At 52.3% G+C, this 14,407-nt stretch overlaps 4 protein-coding genes across 4 annotated transcripts; 1 reads left to right on the forward strand and 3 right to left on the reverse strand.

Annotated features, from left to right (window-relative positions):
• Positions 1–272: 272 nt before the first annotated feature.
• On the forward strand, positions 273–1,402 carry N7462_011376 (putative glycerol dehydrogenase; the record flags this gene model as incomplete). Its single annotated transcript, XM_057083090.1, has 3 exons — positions 273–633; positions 719–1,099; positions 1,203–1,402. The coding sequence occupies 3 exons, from the start codon at positions 273–275 to the stop codon at positions 1,400–1,402; spliced, it is 942 nt and encodes a 313-aa protein (XP_056928445.1).
• A 420-nt stretch (positions 1,403–1,822) lies between these two features.
• Positions 1,823–5,704, reverse strand: N7462_011377 (uncharacterized protein; the record flags this gene model as incomplete). The annotated part of the gene is made up of 1 exon (XM_057083091.1): positions 1,823–5,704. The coding sequence occupies one exon, from the start codon at positions 5,702–5,704 to the stop codon at positions 1,823–1,825; it is 3,882 nt and encodes a 1,293-aa protein (XP_056928446.1).
• Positions 5,705–7,392: 1,688 nt separating this feature from the next.
• Positions 7,393–11,002, reverse strand: N7462_011378 (uncharacterized protein; the record flags this gene model as incomplete). The annotated part of the gene is made up of 3 exons (XM_057083092.1): positions 7,393–9,404; positions 9,452–9,808; positions 9,868–11,002. 3 exons carry the CDS (start codon positions 11,000–11,002, stop codon positions 7,393–7,395), a joined length of 3,504 nt encoding a protein of 1,167 aa, XP_056928447.1.
• Positions 11,003–12,359: 1,357 nt separating this feature from the next.
• On the reverse strand, positions 12,360–12,644 carry N7462_011379 (uncharacterized protein; the record flags this gene model as incomplete). The annotated part of the gene is made up of 1 exon (XM_057083093.1): positions 12,360–12,644. The coding sequence occupies one exon, from the start codon at positions 12,642–12,644 to the stop codon at positions 12,360–12,362; it is 285 nt and encodes a 94-aa protein (XP_056928448.1).
• Positions 12,645–14,407: the final 1,763 nt, after the last annotated feature.

A 14,407-nucleotide genomic window follows, 5' to 3' on the forward strand; every position in this document is an offset into this window, starting at 1 on the left:
ATGGCGACAGAATGATCAAGACTCATTCTCATGAACCGTCAATAAACCCGAAGGGCCAGCGAGCGAGATCAATGTAGATGGAATACGCTGGAATCCTTAAACGGGCCCGGGCGGTGATTGATGGGAAAAAGACGCGTGACCGGCGCTGAGTTTGGCGGGGGACCCCCGCGTGGGGGGCTCGGGGTATCTTTACCTCGAGCCCCTCTTCTCTTTTCTTTGCTTCAATCCCTTCCCATCCTCTCTAGAATTTCTCAAACAAATAACATATCACCATGGCTCCTGCAGACATTCGCTTCAAGCTGAACACCGGCGCTGAGATTCCGGCATTGGGCTTGGGTACCTGGCAATCTGCTCCCGGCGAGGTCGCCCGTGCCGTGAGCCATGCCATCAAGGTCGGCTACCGACACATTGACACGGCGCTCTGCTATGGCAACGAGCACGAGGTAGGCCAGGGCATCAAGGAAGCCATTGACGCTGGGATAGTCAAGCGTGAGGATCTGTTTGTCACGACCAAGCTGTGGTGTTCGTACCACGCCAAGGTCGAGGAGGGTCTGGAGGCGAGCTTGAAGAACCTGGGTCTCGACTACCTGGACCTGTATCTCATGCATTGGCCCCTGGCTATGAACCCTAATGGTGCGTTTAATCTTCCTTCTTAGTCCCTGGATCATCTTGAGGCCCCGATGGTAAAATTAGAAGAGACTAACGACGGGGCAAACAGGCACTCACCCCATTTTCCCCAAGCTGCCGGACGGCTCGCGGGACATCGTCCATAGCCATAGCCATGTGACTACCTGGAAGAGCATGGAAAAGCTTGTCGGCACTGGCAAGGTTAGGGCTATCGGTGTCTCCAACTACAGCCTCAAGTATCTGGAGGAGCTGCTGCCCCAGGCCACCGTTACCCCCGCTGTCAACCAGATCGAGAACCATCCCTCGCTTCCACAACAGGAGATTGTCGATTTCTGCATCCAAAAGGGCATCCACATCACTGCCTACAGTCCCCTGGGCAGCACTGGCAGCCCGCTGTTCACAGCCAAACCCATTGTCGAGGTTGCCGAGAAGCGTGGTGTGACCCCAGCCACAGTCCTGCTCAGCTGGCACAGTACGTATCGCCCATTTAATTCCCAGCCCACATCGACGTCTTACCCTTTCATTTTCTGTTGTTTTTATTTTATTTTCTCATAATCTAACTATGTCCATTGCAGTCGCTCGCGGCTCATCCGTCCTCGCCAAGTCTGTCACCCCAGCTCGCATCGAGGCCAACCGCAAGGACCTGATCAATCTGGATGCCGAAGATGTGGCCACCATCAAGAAGTACTCAGACGAGCTGGCCGCCTCGAACTCCTTCCAGCGCTTCGTGTACCCGCCCTTCGGCGTGAACTTCGGCTTCCCCGATAAGCAGTGACTAGCCAAGCTATGATGCATGATTAGCCTCGCATCCGGCACACCTATATAGAAGGGAAAAAGTATATTGTCTTGGAAGGTATAGAGAGATGGTCATTTAAGTTCGCCGGGAGTGTTTTTATCGCACGATACCAATGAATCGAAGGAAACCCCGTAATTTCAGCTATGCCTCATTTTGTTCGTGATCTAATTGTACATTGTCGTACCGGTAGGGCAGACACTCTTTCCCGCTCGAGATTTCATCATTATGTCCACTTCTCTCCACCTCGCCGCACTATCGTAGGTACACCTCGTCCCCTGTACATACAATCTGGTCTTTCCCTCCCTCCCTTCCCCCCGCCCAACCCACCTACCCAGCTTCACCTTTGCGTATTTTCATTTTGGCCATGTTCCATGACCTATTACACCCCAGTGTGCTCCCTTAACACCTGGGTCGCAATGCCTCTGGGTCATCCCAGACCCGAGTGAGGACGGCGCGCTCGTCTTCGCCATCCCGCTCCACCATCACCGATTCCCGGTACCCCAGCTCGTGGAGGGCATCAGCTGGGACCTCGCGCTTGTACGCGACAAGGATCCGTAGTGCATGGAGGCGGCGCTTCTCACGCTCTTCAATGACCCGGATCAGCAGGAGGGTGGGCAGGGTGCCGTTCGAATTTATCAGGTCTACACCCGCGGCCAACACGCCGTATGGCAAGGCTAGGAGGAAGGCGGAGGGCACGGTGATTGCCGGATCAGTGGGCCGGCGCTGCTCGAGGGATGGCATGCTGCCAAACTGGATCTTTTCCAGCAGCCTGTTGGAGAGCATGGAGCCTGGCAGTGTCCACAGTGGCGGGGGTACGCGGTTAGGTGCGTAAGTCGGATCGGCCTCGGCATAGAGCTCGAAATCGGGGGTAATGACGGCGGTAATAAACTGGAGCGCTGCATTGAATACAGTCTCCGCCCAGTGGATCTGGAACTCGTGGATATGGTCAATTCTGATGGCTGGCGTGATCTCTGGCGCATTGTTCGTATCCGAGTAAGAAGAGCTGCGTGAGCTGCGGGTGCTGGTAGGTCCAAAGGGGACTTCGGGGCTGGTAACGACATAGGAAGAGGCCACCATGCCAAAATGGAGAATAAATTCGGCCGTTTCCCAGGAAAGGAGGTTCAGAGCCATATGGATGCCTCGTTCGGTGATGTCGGAGCGGGCGAGGAACGCGCCACTGGCGGCGTAACACAGAGCAAAATCAACTTGAGCGTGTGCTATGGGAAATTCATACTCGCCGGTCGCGTTGGTACTAGGGAGATTCAACCCGGCCAAAGTTACTTCGCGAAGGGTGTCCGGGGTGACAATCGGAGACCCGTAAAGAGTCTTGAGCGCCATGGCAAATGCGTGAGAGCTCTTGAAAGCCATGCCGGTGAGAGCATGGATCTCATTTACTTCATTGTCTCGCATGCGTTTGGCATTCATGATGGCGTACAGGAAAGGACTTTTAGCGAGGATGGCCTTATGGAGGTAGAAGACCTCAGAGGCAGGAAGTCTCTTGTCGGGGCTCAAGGCCGGCATCATCGGGCTGAGGATGACCTTAATGTCGGAGAATTCTCTCTGGTTGAAAAGGCCTCGAAGGTGTCCCAGGTGTCCCAAATCAGTGGTATCAATGAATGTTGGGACCTCAGAAGAGGAGGCCCTGTGAGAAAAGGCGTGCTCCGAGTGAGGTTGTGTTGGAGGACTTGTTTCACGCGAGACCTCTTGAGAATCCATAGTCAGCTTCGATTTGGCGTCAAAGTACAGGCTGGGAGAACGCAGCGCTTCTTCTGCGAGGCTGCCACTGGCGTGAGGTTGATGGAACTCCAACTCTCCGGAAGTTGGGTAAATTGAAGTGCTTGAATCATTGCTAGAGATCACTAGAGGGACAGGGAACTGAGACTGGGAAGTTTGTGGCATGCTTGGACGATTCACAGTGCTTCTATCAGACGAGGTTGACGAGCTCGCTTGATGGGAAATCCGGCGGCTCAGTTCGAACAGCGATGCAACCGAAGGACTCAGGTCCTCCGATACGGGCATATCGAACGAGCCCCTGGAGACATCACTGTAAGCGCGGTGAGGAGACATATCAACGTCGGAGAGTGCGTGGTAACGTTTGGTGGATGCAGGGGAAGGAGAAAACCGAGCAGGAAGTGAGGCCGAGTATTTGTGTGTGAGTGAGAACGGGGGGCGCGCGCATTCAGCCAGCAACGTCTTCAGGTCTGCTTCATCTGACCCCGGCACATCTGCTCGACAAGACAAATTCAGAGTTGATGGACTCGTCAAATGCATATCTAATTCAACGACCCGAGTCTGTTCATCTGCAGTACGGCCCTTATCCCCACTGCGGTCTTCCTTTCTTTCATACCATCCATGTACCACACACTGGCAACAGGAGTGTCGATCATGAATGCAGCAACAGCCTTCGCCAGTCAATCGGTGCTGGGAGCCACAACATATTTTGTTGTGGTGGTGGTTGCAACAATCCGCATAGAATCCGCAGATTCTTTCTCGGTCGAGCTCGGATGCTCTGCTAGGCCGAACGGGTTGGTGCTCCCTCTGCTCCCGATTTCCTTCCCTCGGATACTGAGCTGAACCTGACAGGTTTAGCTCTTTCCACTGAGCCCAATTCATCTCACTCTCCTCATGAGATTGAGGAGTGGCTTCTTCCTCGACAGCTCTTTGTGTGGCGAGAGCCGGTGCCCGCACGCTCCACTTTTCAGTGTTCACGATACAGGGACCGGTACGCTGCGTCCGGGTCTCCTTCTCCATACCTTCCATGTTGACTGTCATTGCGACAGTCAATGGCACCCGCGAGGCACAAGGGAACCAATCCTGACCGTTGTATCGGAGGACACCGGCAGGGATCCCCGCCTTGAAGGGCCACATAGTACTGGAGAAGTTGGAGGACGCCGGATCAACAAAGGCTGCGTCCTCGAAAGAGCTATAGAAGATGTCAGTGTACGAGAAATCGAGATCGGAAATGTTGGCTTGTGAGATATTGCTGCTGTTCTTGAGAGCCAACCTTTTCTTCTCTCGCTGGTTCTTATACCTTTTTCGATCTTTGAACCGACGGCGCGATGCCTTCTTCCTGGCCGCTAGTCTGGCCTTGGCTTCGGCCTCCTTAGCGGGAGTGAGAGGCTGTCGGTTGGTCGAAATGAACTGAGAGGGGTTGATTGTGGATTCCTGTTCAACCCACGCGGCATCTCTTGTAGTTTGACGACCAATTTCTGGCGGGGCCGAGCTGGAACGGGAAATGATAGGGACGAACCAGTTTTCTTTGACTGGTGCAGGGGCTTCTTGTTCGAATGGCTCAGGCCCTGTCTCTTCAACTAATACGAGGTTCTGCTCTTGTACCAACTCCGGAACAACCGCGTCAACATGTTGGGTTAACCCAATGCTATTTTCCCCGATTGGCTCAATGTTCTTTTCTTGTAATAACCCGAGGACAATAGCTTGAGTTTGCTCAGTAGATTCAGTGTCCGCTTCAAGTAGCTCAGGACTCTCTTGCACTGGCTCGGGATCCTTGCCGGCTTGATTCTTGCGGTGCTTCCTTCCTCGTAGATGTCCGCGTGTGCCCCTATTCTTGCGTGCTTTCTTCTTCTTGACAGGTACCTCAGCAGGCTGCGCCTCGATAACCTCGACGAGAGTCTTTGTCTCAACAGGTACCTTAGTTTCAGTAGTAGCCCTTGTCTCGACAGAATCCTTGGCCTCGGCAGGAACGCCAATCATGACAGTAAACTTGTCTATGACAGGAGCCCTAATCGCAAGAGATGCTTTGGTATCCACAGCAGATTTGGTCTCAACAGGTGTCCTGGGATTGATAGGGGTGTCGGTCTCTAGGACATTCTTGATCTTCATAGCATCCTTGAAATCAGACAACAAGACTAAGGATACATCAGAGCCTTCATACTTTTCAGTAAAAGTCCCCCGCATCTGAACACCGGGAATGACTTTACTACTCCCAGAACTCGCTTTAGACGTGTCGGAATTGCCCAAGCCCAGCCGCTGCTCACTCGATCCATGGTTACCAGGCACAGGTTTTCCCAGAACCGGAGGGACAGGGGTCTTGATAGACGCATTCGGAACTAGATAAGAAGAAGACGTAGGTGCCGGTTTCACAGAAGTAAAGATGCTAACAGGAGATCCCAAATGAAAAGGTGTTGGGATTTGAGGTGGAGGGGGCCGTATAATATCATCGGCTCCGATGCGATCCCTGAGCCTAGATGAGAGGCTTTCAATCCAGTCATACACATATCGGTCTCCGAAGTTCCCGACAACTCGGGAGTAAACAGGAGCCATAATAACGAATAAAGCAGAATAATTTGGTGAGAATATAGGAGTTTTGACAGGTTTGCCGGCTGCTGGTCTGAGGCGCTGTCATTAGCAGCCACTTGCCTAAAGAAAGTCAGCTAGGGTATTAAGAGTAGAGAGAAGAAGGGGTCAAGGCTTTATATACTGTGACTTGTCTGTTTTCGCTCGATATTAGACGAAAGGGCTTCGTGCGCCGAGGTCTAGAGTGTTGGCAGTTAGCGTTGTTGCCAACCACCTTCCTTGAAACCAACTCAATCGCTCTTCTGAGGAGCAGAATATCAGTGAAAAAGGTAGTCAAAGACTGACATGGAGTTTGAAAGGGATCAGAAGAAGGTAAGGTGTTCACCGCGCAACAAAGTCAAGCTCGTAGATGACAACGTTGATGTCTTATGACCGGCGGGATCCTCACCACAAAGATCAATCGCACTTCCAAGGAGTAGAATGAGAGTCTCAAAAAAGCTCAACACTGAGGTAGATTTTGAAAGATGATAGGTGAGTTAGTGGGTGAAACGTAAAGAAGTCAGTTTATTGACAGTTGGTCTGATTCGTTGTGGCTGGAGATCTCTTTAGAAACCAAATTAGTCACACTTTAAAGAAATGGAAAATAAAGCTCAGAGATGCTTCAAGATAGTGTGATACACTTTCCAAGAAAGTGAAATAAGAAAAATGCAGCAATCGATCGAGATAATGGGTAATGTGGGAAGAATGGTAGAGGAGGAGCGTGAGAATGCGTCTGAGAGAAGATCCCACAACAACATGGCCATAAGGGTAGCCAAAGCTTTACTCTGCATATCTGGAGTATCAATAAAATTAAGTTTACATAGCAATCTGTTCAATTGCCTTCATTCTGGAACTTCTGCGTTTATAATGTCCAGTCGCAGGCTAGTCATCGGAGTATTTTAATCTTAGTATATTTGTAGCTCAATCTCTTCCAAAAAAAATCAATCATCTACATCTATTATAAGAATAACTTTAAGAGGATTGTCATGAGATTTAGATACTTTCAGGCAGAGAAATCTTGGTGTAAATGTGCACGAGAAATGTTTGATTGTCCCTGCTATCAGAGAAACAAGGGCACGTTTGTCCACGTGACTGTATACTTCTCTCACTTTGGGCCGCATACAACAATAGCCGTCACCAGGGCTTTAATACAAACACAACCACGACGGAAGAAGGGTATCACAGAGAATCACAGGTGCATACTGATGATTCCTTTCATAAAAAGAAAGAAGCCCACGTTTGTCTATGTGATTGTGCACCTCTCTGACTTCCAACGGGCTATAGTCAATGGCCATCTCACATTACCTTATGTCGAATCAAAAGAATCATATAGTCCGACACCTCAGGAGATGAGCATTGAAATTTTAAAACAATATGTATTCATTTGAGTTTAAGCAATACACCTGGTTACACCTCTGCTCAAAAATATCTGTGGACCGAAAAAAAGAAAAGTAAAGGCACCAAAGGAATGAGAAATTTGATAAAGGACAGTAGACAGTAAACGCTCAGGAAATGCACCAGGTGGTATATAGTCGTGAAGAGTATAGAGAAGATAAAGGAAATCGAAAAGAGGGATCAAAACAGACAGATTCCAAACGAAAGAGGGAATGTGAAAAATTACATGTATGGCAAGAGACCAAGACAAAGACAGGAAGGAAAAAAGATACAAAGAGTGATCAAAACATGCCACCATCAGCAGGGATGGCTGGCGGTGGGTATTGGGGGATGGCTGGGGGAGGGCTCGCCATGGCCTCCTGGCGCGCCCGCGCGTTCAGGTTGCCACCCTCGCTGGAGGTTTTGCGCAGACGGTTTCGTGAGCGTTTCTCATCATCTGGAAAAACACTGTGCTCGTCAGTGATGCTGGGGGCAGGAGAGGCAACCCGCGAAGAGTCATGTTTGTCGGCCTTGAATGCGCTGAGAATGGTCTGGGTACCACGGCGGCGACGAGGGTTCATTGGAGGCAACGGAGGAGCAGCAGCGCCCTGGGAGGCAATGGAAGATGCAGAATTGCCGGATGGTAGACCCACAGTGGGCACATTCGAGGTGCAAGAGACAAAGGTTGGCTCGGAGATCAACTTCTTGTTCACGCTGCGCTTCTGAAGCATGTTATGTCCAGGTGCACGCTGGGGTAGAGTGCTAGAGCCACTAGAGATGGTAGCAGTTGGAGACTGGTCTGCGGGATCATTCAGAGGCGGAGTTGCATTGGCCGAGTACGGAGGAGCAGCAGGGGATGGTCGGGGCGCAGCACCAATCATTGCCGCAGGCTGGTGAGGCTGTTGGTTGAATTGGAATGGTCGTTCATACTGGAAACTTGGAGTACCAGAGCGGCTAGTGCTACGATAACGACCTGACGCAGCAGAAGAGGACCGATCATGCATGGAGGGGTCGGCATATTCCATTGACGGGCGAGCAGAGCCGGGCACCGAAGCAGGCACCGGAGGCTCGAAGTTGTCAGGGACAACAAAGTTTTCGTGGGCAATGACCGCACCTTCTTCAACGGTCTCAAGATCTTCCCTCTCACGGTAGCGAGTGCGACTCTTGGATCGGCCCGAAGCGTCGGAGCCGGAGCGGTCTCGCTGAGACCGGAAGGGAGACGGAGAAGGGCCACGGCTGCGACTAGACTCGCGTGATTCCTCCTGGCTGCCACGGCTGATTGTCGGCATGCGAGACCTGAACGACCGGTCAGATCCAGGAAGAGGAGAGCTTGAGTTCGAGTGTCGACCAAAGTTGAACGGCGGGCGTTCTTCCTCTCGCCAGGTTACGTCGTGCGCCAGGGAAGGTGAAGAGTTGCTGTTCAGGCCATACATCTTGTTCTTTGAGTCTTGCTTCTGGAAGCCTTGCTTGTTGGACTTATGCTTCAACATAGCAAAAGCGTTGCCGGCCTTGATTTGAGTAAAATCCGGGGTGCTTCGTCCAGGTGTGGGGCTGCTGGATCGGCTCTCGCTTTCTGCGACGCTTCGCAGTTTTTCTTGGACCTTTCGGCGTCGCTCAGCTAATTCGATGGCGAATTCCTCACGCTCCTTTTGAGTCTCAGTGCTGCCATCTCGCCGGTGATGGTAAACCAGCTGTTCCTTCCAATTTGATGAGTTCGAGGCCTCAAAGCTGCCATCGGGCATAGTGCCTGTATCAGACGAGTCTTCACTGGATCGGTTGGCAGTCATGTCTGAAGATTGGTGAGAAGGAGGTTTCGGACTCAGCGGCTCGGGCTGCGAGCCCGAAGTCGAGGAAATCTCGTCAGGAGTAATCACCTCGGAGATAGGCTCCTCGATGACTATCTCGTTGACTTCCATGTCCCGCGATGGAAGACCCGGAGTTGGAGGGTAGACAGAAATGTCACTTTCCTGTCGCAGATGAGATTTAATAAATCCGTTCAGACCGAAGGTAGGCGAGTCAGGTCGCTCAGGAGTGATATCACCATTCTGACCTAAGACCTTGGGAGCGTCGTCTACAGCGTCATTCTCCTGAATGGGCTTGAGATCTCCCAGCTCCGAGTAGGTCACTTCGGGGAGGGGTTCCAAGTATTCCCCATTGGAAGTGGATGGCTTGGATACAATGCTGGAAGGCTGATATTGGTGGCCATAATCCGTGGCCATAGATGTCGGGGAAGACACCTCGTATGAGCGCCGTTCTTCAATGTCATCTCCAGACTCGCTGGCGGTTGAAGGGGCGTAAAAGTGCGGACTCCAGGCTGCGACGGCGAAGCCTCCACACTGGAAATATGAGAGTGATCGATACCATGGTGGGCATCACTGCTATAATGGGAAGAAGCAGACTCTGCTCGGGATCGATAGCTGGATTTGGAGAGACCCCGGGTACGGCCGACAGATTCCTGGGGCATTGCACGGCGCGGGGGAGACGGCCGTCGTGGTGGAGGGGTGCTTCGGCCTTGATGCATCTGAAGCTGGCGACGCATAAATTGTTGTTCATCAAATCCAGTAGCAGGTCTGTTGAAGAGACCCATCGCTGTCGCCTTGCCATGGTCTTCAGGGTTGAGCGCAGCAGCCAGCAAGGACGCGCCATCATCGGTCTCACTTGAGGGCGGGCTCAGAGGTGGTGCCGCTCCAAACGCTGCAACCGTTGGTGAAATGTTGGCTTTGGGTACAGGCTCAGGGAGAATGACTGTCTGCGGTTTGGGCGATGTTGCCGATGACGGGGGCTAGTGGGCTGAGCCGTGGCAGCTGGGTCCGCGATATTGAGTTTTTGCAGCCGATCACGAAGGTTGGCCGCGCTGCGGGAGTAATTACGGTTCAGCGGAAGGAGCTCTGGAGTCCCGGACCTCTGGCGGCTCAAGCTTTCCAATCGTTGTAGAGTTGATGACTGCTGGTTTTGTGCCGTCTGTGTCAAGCCTTGGCCATAAAGCCTGTGGGATCTGACAGAGCCGTTTCGGGGTGTAGACAAGGCAGACGGTGGGTGTATGTCGACCTTGGCATCTGAGATCGGATTCGAGGGAACTTGCGATTGGGAAGCAATAGGGTGAGACTCGTCGATGGACGTTGCTGCCGTTGACATACGAGCGTCTGGAGTGTGCGTCGATGCGGTTGAGGAGTAAGTCGTGCGTTCGGTCGAAGAGAGAGTCGAGGTATTATCTTCGAATTCTTGAGAAGCCTCACGTGCTGCCTCTTCCGCAGCGCGTCGCTCCTCTTTTTCTTGGAGTCTCAGGCGTTGGAAAGCAGACATGTTCAAGTCGTGTTCATAGACGGCTTTGCCCATTCCCCGTGAAATGGACTCTGTCGGACTTGGCGCTGATCCCCCGGGTGATCGGACAGGAATCCGATATACCTTTTGGCGGCCGCCGAACAAATTGTTCCCTTCTGCTCGTCGGGCGCGGCTCATGATGCTACCGTTCTGCGATCGGTCATCATCGGTGCCATATCCATCGACGCCCGAGCCGTATGAGTCGGTACGTCCCAGCGCAAAGGAGGGCCGGCTCCCATCGTTAGAGGAGACTTCATCAATATCGGTCAGCATGCTGGGGTTATGACCGAACAAGTTTAATCGCGAGGCTCGTTTGGGGAATAGCACGCTGTCATCGCTAGCCTTGCCCAACTTAGATTCCGGGTCGTCCTGTTCTCTCAGCATACTGAACCGAGCCGACAGCTTCGGCATCAGCAGACTGGTTCGGAAATTGTCTGACGACGGGAGAGCGGCCGACAAATCCAGATCCAACTTCGCCTCTTCAACATCTTTTTTCTTCGAGGGCTTCAAACTAAACGGTGATGGGGATGACGTGCCCTCCAGGTCGTCTAGAGCCTCCTTGACCTTCTTGTGCTTGCGAAAACGATTCATTATGCCGGGAAAAGAAAGAAATAGCTCTGAGGGTGTGTTAGATCGGTGAAAGTAGAGAACGACTACCGGCTCCAACAATCCGTCAGGAAGGGAGTGACAGAGGAGATTGTGAACCAGGACGAGCGAGCGAATGACTATAGTCTTGAGGCACCTGGCTGTCAGTATTTCGAGCCGTTCTCCCATCTAGGCACCGGGATAGCGTATTGCAGATGGGATCTGACTCACGAGGCAATGCTTATCGGCAGAACGAAAGGAGCGGCATGACCGTCAGGCGCAGGGCGGGAAAGTTGAAGTTGGCGGGGACGAACGGTGGGCGCTGGGAGCGGACTGCGCGTCTAAAGAACCCCAGCGGATGCACAATGCTTTGCGCCCCGCAACTCGATCAATTGACTCCGGATGCTGGGTACGGTAGACGGTGGACCGTAGACCAGACGTAGTTTCCAGGGCCGTGGCAGGGAAGGGGGATCCAGCGGGAGAGTGGCACAGCGCAATTGGGCGTGGACAGATCACAGGAAAAAGGAACGAAGGACGTTCGATTGGACCGGGTCTGCAGGGGGAGGATCCAATGCGAAGAAGTAGTGAGCGTCTCGGTGGATGTCTGGACTGGTTGGGAATGCAATGCAGTCGCTAGTGGGTAAAGGCGGACGGGGAATCCGAAAGGAGCGTGGGCGATTCGATCTGGAATTCAAACGAGAGGTGAAAGGGACGAAGAATGCGATGAGTTCGAAGCAGAAAGAGGAGGCGGAGGTCGAGAAAGTCTAGTCGTTTCCCGAGTCCCTTTTTAGCGTAGATTCGTCACGAAGTTAAGATTACTCGGTCGCAAACCCTCGCAGGTACGGGCAATACTGGCATTACTGGCATTATGGGGCTAGAAACACTATGAAGAGAAGCTAAAAGCTTCTAGTTTTTTTTTGGGAGGGGGTTTTTTCTCTGTCTTTCTTTCCTTCTTCTGATTTAGAAAATAAAAAATAAAAATAAAAAAAACCACCAGAAAATTACATTAATAATAGTACGAAAAGGGACCTGGATCCGGATCGTCCCTTGTGCCCACCGTTCAGTCGATCCCCTATGACGGTCCCTGGTTTACTCCCCAACCCGGAAAGAAAATTTTTTTCAAAAATCGAGAGTGGTGATAGTACCGTAGAGGTCGTGGTTGAGGGTTTGTTTATTTATTCTGACACCTGCATTGCAATGCCCATGAGGTTCCCCCTTCCCGAAGCTGCATCCATGGGTGAAGAGTGCGGGCCTGAGACACACCACCAAGACCCGTAGGTTACCATAGATTACCATAGGTTACCTATCGATTACAGTGCTTCCCGGGCCCCCTTCGCCTCTCGTCTAGCTCGCCCTCTACCCTTCAATACCCCCCAATCATAAGGACTTGTCCCTGCCCGAGAATAAAACGGGGTCCCCCGTCCCCCGTCCCTTGCAGCTTTGCAGCAGGCACGGCCACGTCCCACGGTAATTTATCCGTATCGTCCAATACCTCCAGGTCCTCGCGTGCTGCGGCGGCATGTGGACCGGGGGACCTGGGGCTGAACCGCCACCTCAACGACTGTGGAGGATCCCAGTCGCGGTCCTGAACCCGGTAGACATGGGTATGCTGAGCTGGACATGCCTGCTCATCAATCTCATAGGCCATTCCAACGCGGGGCTACCACGACACTCCCACCTCAGGACGCGTTCCAGCCCACCAACCATACGATTCATGCAGGTATTGCGAGGGGAAGAGGGGTTCCCTGCATTTTGACGGCCCTAGAGGTACGAGGGCACCAACGCCATCGCTGCGATGGGTGCCTTTCACACATTGTTTGGCGTGTCTTGCGCTCTTTCAGGGCATTTCGAGACGGGCGAATCATATCAACAGAACCCCTCCCAAGTCATGCGATCGAACCGTAGAAGATCCCTCGAGTGGACAGGCCGGAGTGGTCCACTAGTCATTCTAGTCAGTTCCGGGAGTCTGGAAGCGTCACAACAGAGAAAAGTGCACACACATACCCCCCGAACAAGTGTGGGCGATCTCCGATGAGGGTTTTTGCATTCAGGGCCGATCGTTCTTGGCAGGTTTGCCAGGATCGCGTTCTGAACTGCCTGCCTGGGCAAAGACTCCGACAGCAGGAACACACCATTTGCTGTGGAGGAACAATGACGATATGGAGGTGGATAGATGGTAGAGTCTACTGGCTATTCTTAGCTACCGATAATGCGATCGAACTCCTTGCATGGGCGGGAAAGCCGCAGCTGCATCCTCGCCCTGTCCTACATGTAATCCCTCTTCCAGGCTAATTCATGGGGGATGGAGGAGCATTGATGATGCAACGGAATCATGGATCAGCAATCAATCAATCAATCAACCACTTAATATCACTCAATAAGGTAATTCTTCTAGCTCGCCCAAACACCAATGGTGCTGCCGTCCGTGAGCGACGCCATGGCTTGCAGCATGTATCGCAGCCACTCGGCAACCGGTTGTCGACAAAATTTGCCAATCTTGATGTATTTCTCCGATGCTGCAGGGCCTCCTGCGTCGTGCAGCGGTCCGTTCTGCATCCCCAGAAAGTTTACGACAGAATCCAAGCTCCAATCCTTAATCAATTGCAAAAACTTGCACGCCTCCTCTCATGAGGCTATCCGGGTGCTGTACCACAACGATGCCGTGCAGTTCCGTACAATGGACAATCCCTTAGTTTGGCTTTCTCCTCGTGGATTGCTTTTTTCTCCTTTCCTCCTTTTCCTCTCTAAGATTATATTGTTTTCGATTTCTTATTTTCCCACATACTCACACGGTCGGAGCAAAACGCCAAGCTAGGCGAGAGACCATCTCATCTTCTTCTCTCTGGGGTCCACACTTGGGAATGATAATCTGGAATAAAAGCCTAGCGATTGCCCTGGTGAACACAAGTTGCATCATCACTTCGATATAGTAAGAGAAATTAGGGGGCAGAAGTCATTTAACGATGAGAAAACCCGGATTCCGGTAACTCCTTTTTGTTGGCCTTGTGGAACTATGAGATCATGAAATAAGCACAGACGCTATAGAACAAACAAATTGAACAATAACTCCCCAAAGAGGAATCTGACCAAAAACAAACTTGGCTCTAGCTTGTAAGGGTTGGGCCGCTTGGTCCTCTGCCCTGAAGAGGGGCGCGAGGCTTGACAGCCGTTGCTGGACCCGGTTGGAGCAAGCTTTTTCCGCTCTGCTCTTTGTGCTTCGCCTAAAGCTTCTGGACCGCGGACTATCTGCTCCGTCAAGCGTAGCTTTCATCAAGCACCTAAGAGGGGGGAAGTTGACCAGTGGGGGCGGAGAGGGTGCTCGCTTGGGTAACTATTGGGGACAGCTAACTAAGTACGGAGTACGGAGTACAGTGGGTTGAGATGGTTCCCACTAAGCTGTAGAGCTCAAAA

Source organism: Penicillium macrosclerotiorum, assembly GCF_028827735.1.
Source record: "Penicillium macrosclerotiorum strain IBT 26536 chromosome Unknown utg000011l_segment0_segment0, whole genome shotgun sequence".
NCBI lineage: Eukaryota > Fungi > Ascomycota > Eurotiomycetes > Eurotiales > Aspergillaceae > Penicillium > Penicillium macrosclerotiorum.